The 1,342-nt window shown below is 44.2% G+C and overlaps 1 protein-coding gene across 1 annotated transcript; it reads right to left on the bottom strand.

Annotated features, from left to right (window-relative positions):
* Positions 1-553: 553 nt before the first annotated feature.
* LOC147638457 (uncharacterized) lies at positions 554-973 on the bottom strand. The gene has a single exon (XM_086798777.1). The coding sequence runs from the start codon at positions 971-973 to the stop codon at positions 554-556; it is 420 nt and encodes a 139-aa protein (XP_086654903.1).
* Between the last annotated feature and the right edge of the window lie 369 nt (positions 974-1,342).

Raw genomic sequence — 1,342 nt, 5'->3', positions numbered from 1 at the left:
CAAACATCTCTCCAAGGCTTCTGCCAGTTGTCCTTTGCATGAATTTGGCAGCGGTTCCCTTCATTTTTCGAAAATTTCAGGAAGCGTATCACTAGATGCAGCTTGATTTCCTCTGTAATTCAAATCCCTACATGGCTTGAACAGAAGTTATCCTCCATTTTTTTGAATCTCTGGTCGATTTGCTCTCTGGTTCTGATTTTTACACACCCCCCCTACAGTATGCCGTCTGTCTCGTTTTCCTGTCTTTTCCCACGGGGAATTCGGTCCCATCCCCTTTTGCAGCCAAAAATCCGGATTTCCCAATTTAAAAAATACGATGCGCCTCCCTTAATATTCGGATATTCCCTTTTTAAAAAAAATCCTTTATACTTTTGCCACGCAAGCCACCACCTTGCGTGTTCGTCTCCAACTGCTGGAGGGGTGCTACTGCTGGTCGCCGCCGTTAAGGCGGCCCAGTATTGATCGCCATAAGCTTGAGGAAGAAGACCTTGCGGTGAAGGCCATGGTGCAGAACCAGAATACACAGACACAACCCCTTATAGAGAAAACACCTTCAGACCTTAGCCATGGCTTTCTTGATAGCATCACGGACATCGTAAAGCATCTTAGCCACACTTAGAATTCCCACTAACTTAATGTTCAATGCCTGATGTATCTTCTTCGCATTATCGATGTAAAGCTCTCTATCCCAATAGCCACCTTGTTGAAACTCCTCAAGGCCAAGCTTTTCAATCCCGACGGCCACAACCTGCACATTGTTTGCCTCCAAAGTGGGGACAATCTTCTGCAGCTCCAAGGCATTGGCTCTGCATAGCTTGCACCCAAATCTCTGAAGAATGCGGATAACAACAGTTTGATTCTCCCAAAAAGAGCCCACTTTCACAAACTTAGCTTCTGAAGCACCCTGCACCTTTTCTAGCTCAATGTCTTTTATAGCATCGGCAACAGTAGTTGAACCCTTTTGGGAAGCCATATCTATGAGAGAGAGAGAGGGTGTGTGGGATGGAAAAGGGCGCATTGAGAAGAAGAGGCGAGCAGCAAATGCAGCAACTAGTAGAGGTACTAAGTTTGAACTCCCTCCTGACTTGAAATCTTCTGGCATCAAACCTTCCAATAGCATCAGTTGAAAAAAAAATCCAAAGCATTCTGATTATATCGATTCTGAGCAAGCACAGAAATCATGGCATTCCAAGACACGATATCTCAAAAGGGCATTCTTTCAAAGCCAATCCTTACATCATACATACTCTTACATTTCCATACATGTTGAGAAGGGTGTTCCCTACTACAAGGTCTACCATAAGCATAAAACTCCATAATTCACATCACACTTATGTACAGA

This window comes from Cibotium barometz, chromosome 5, assembly GCF_041138505.1.
Source record: "Cibotium barometz isolate CiBa-2024 chromosome 5, ASM4113850v1, whole genome shotgun sequence".
In the NCBI taxonomy this organism is placed as follows: domain Eukaryota; kingdom Viridiplantae; phylum Streptophyta; class Polypodiopsida; order Cyatheales; family Cibotiaceae; genus Cibotium; species Cibotium barometz.
This window is presented reverse-complemented; position numbering and strand designations above follow the sequence as displayed.

Bases quoted from the DNA above. Each gene is read 5' to 3' on its own strand.
- LOC147638457 (XM_086798777.1), bottom strand. From the start codon at position 973: ATGGCTTCCCAAAAGGGTTCAACTACTGTTGCCGATGCTATAAAAGAC.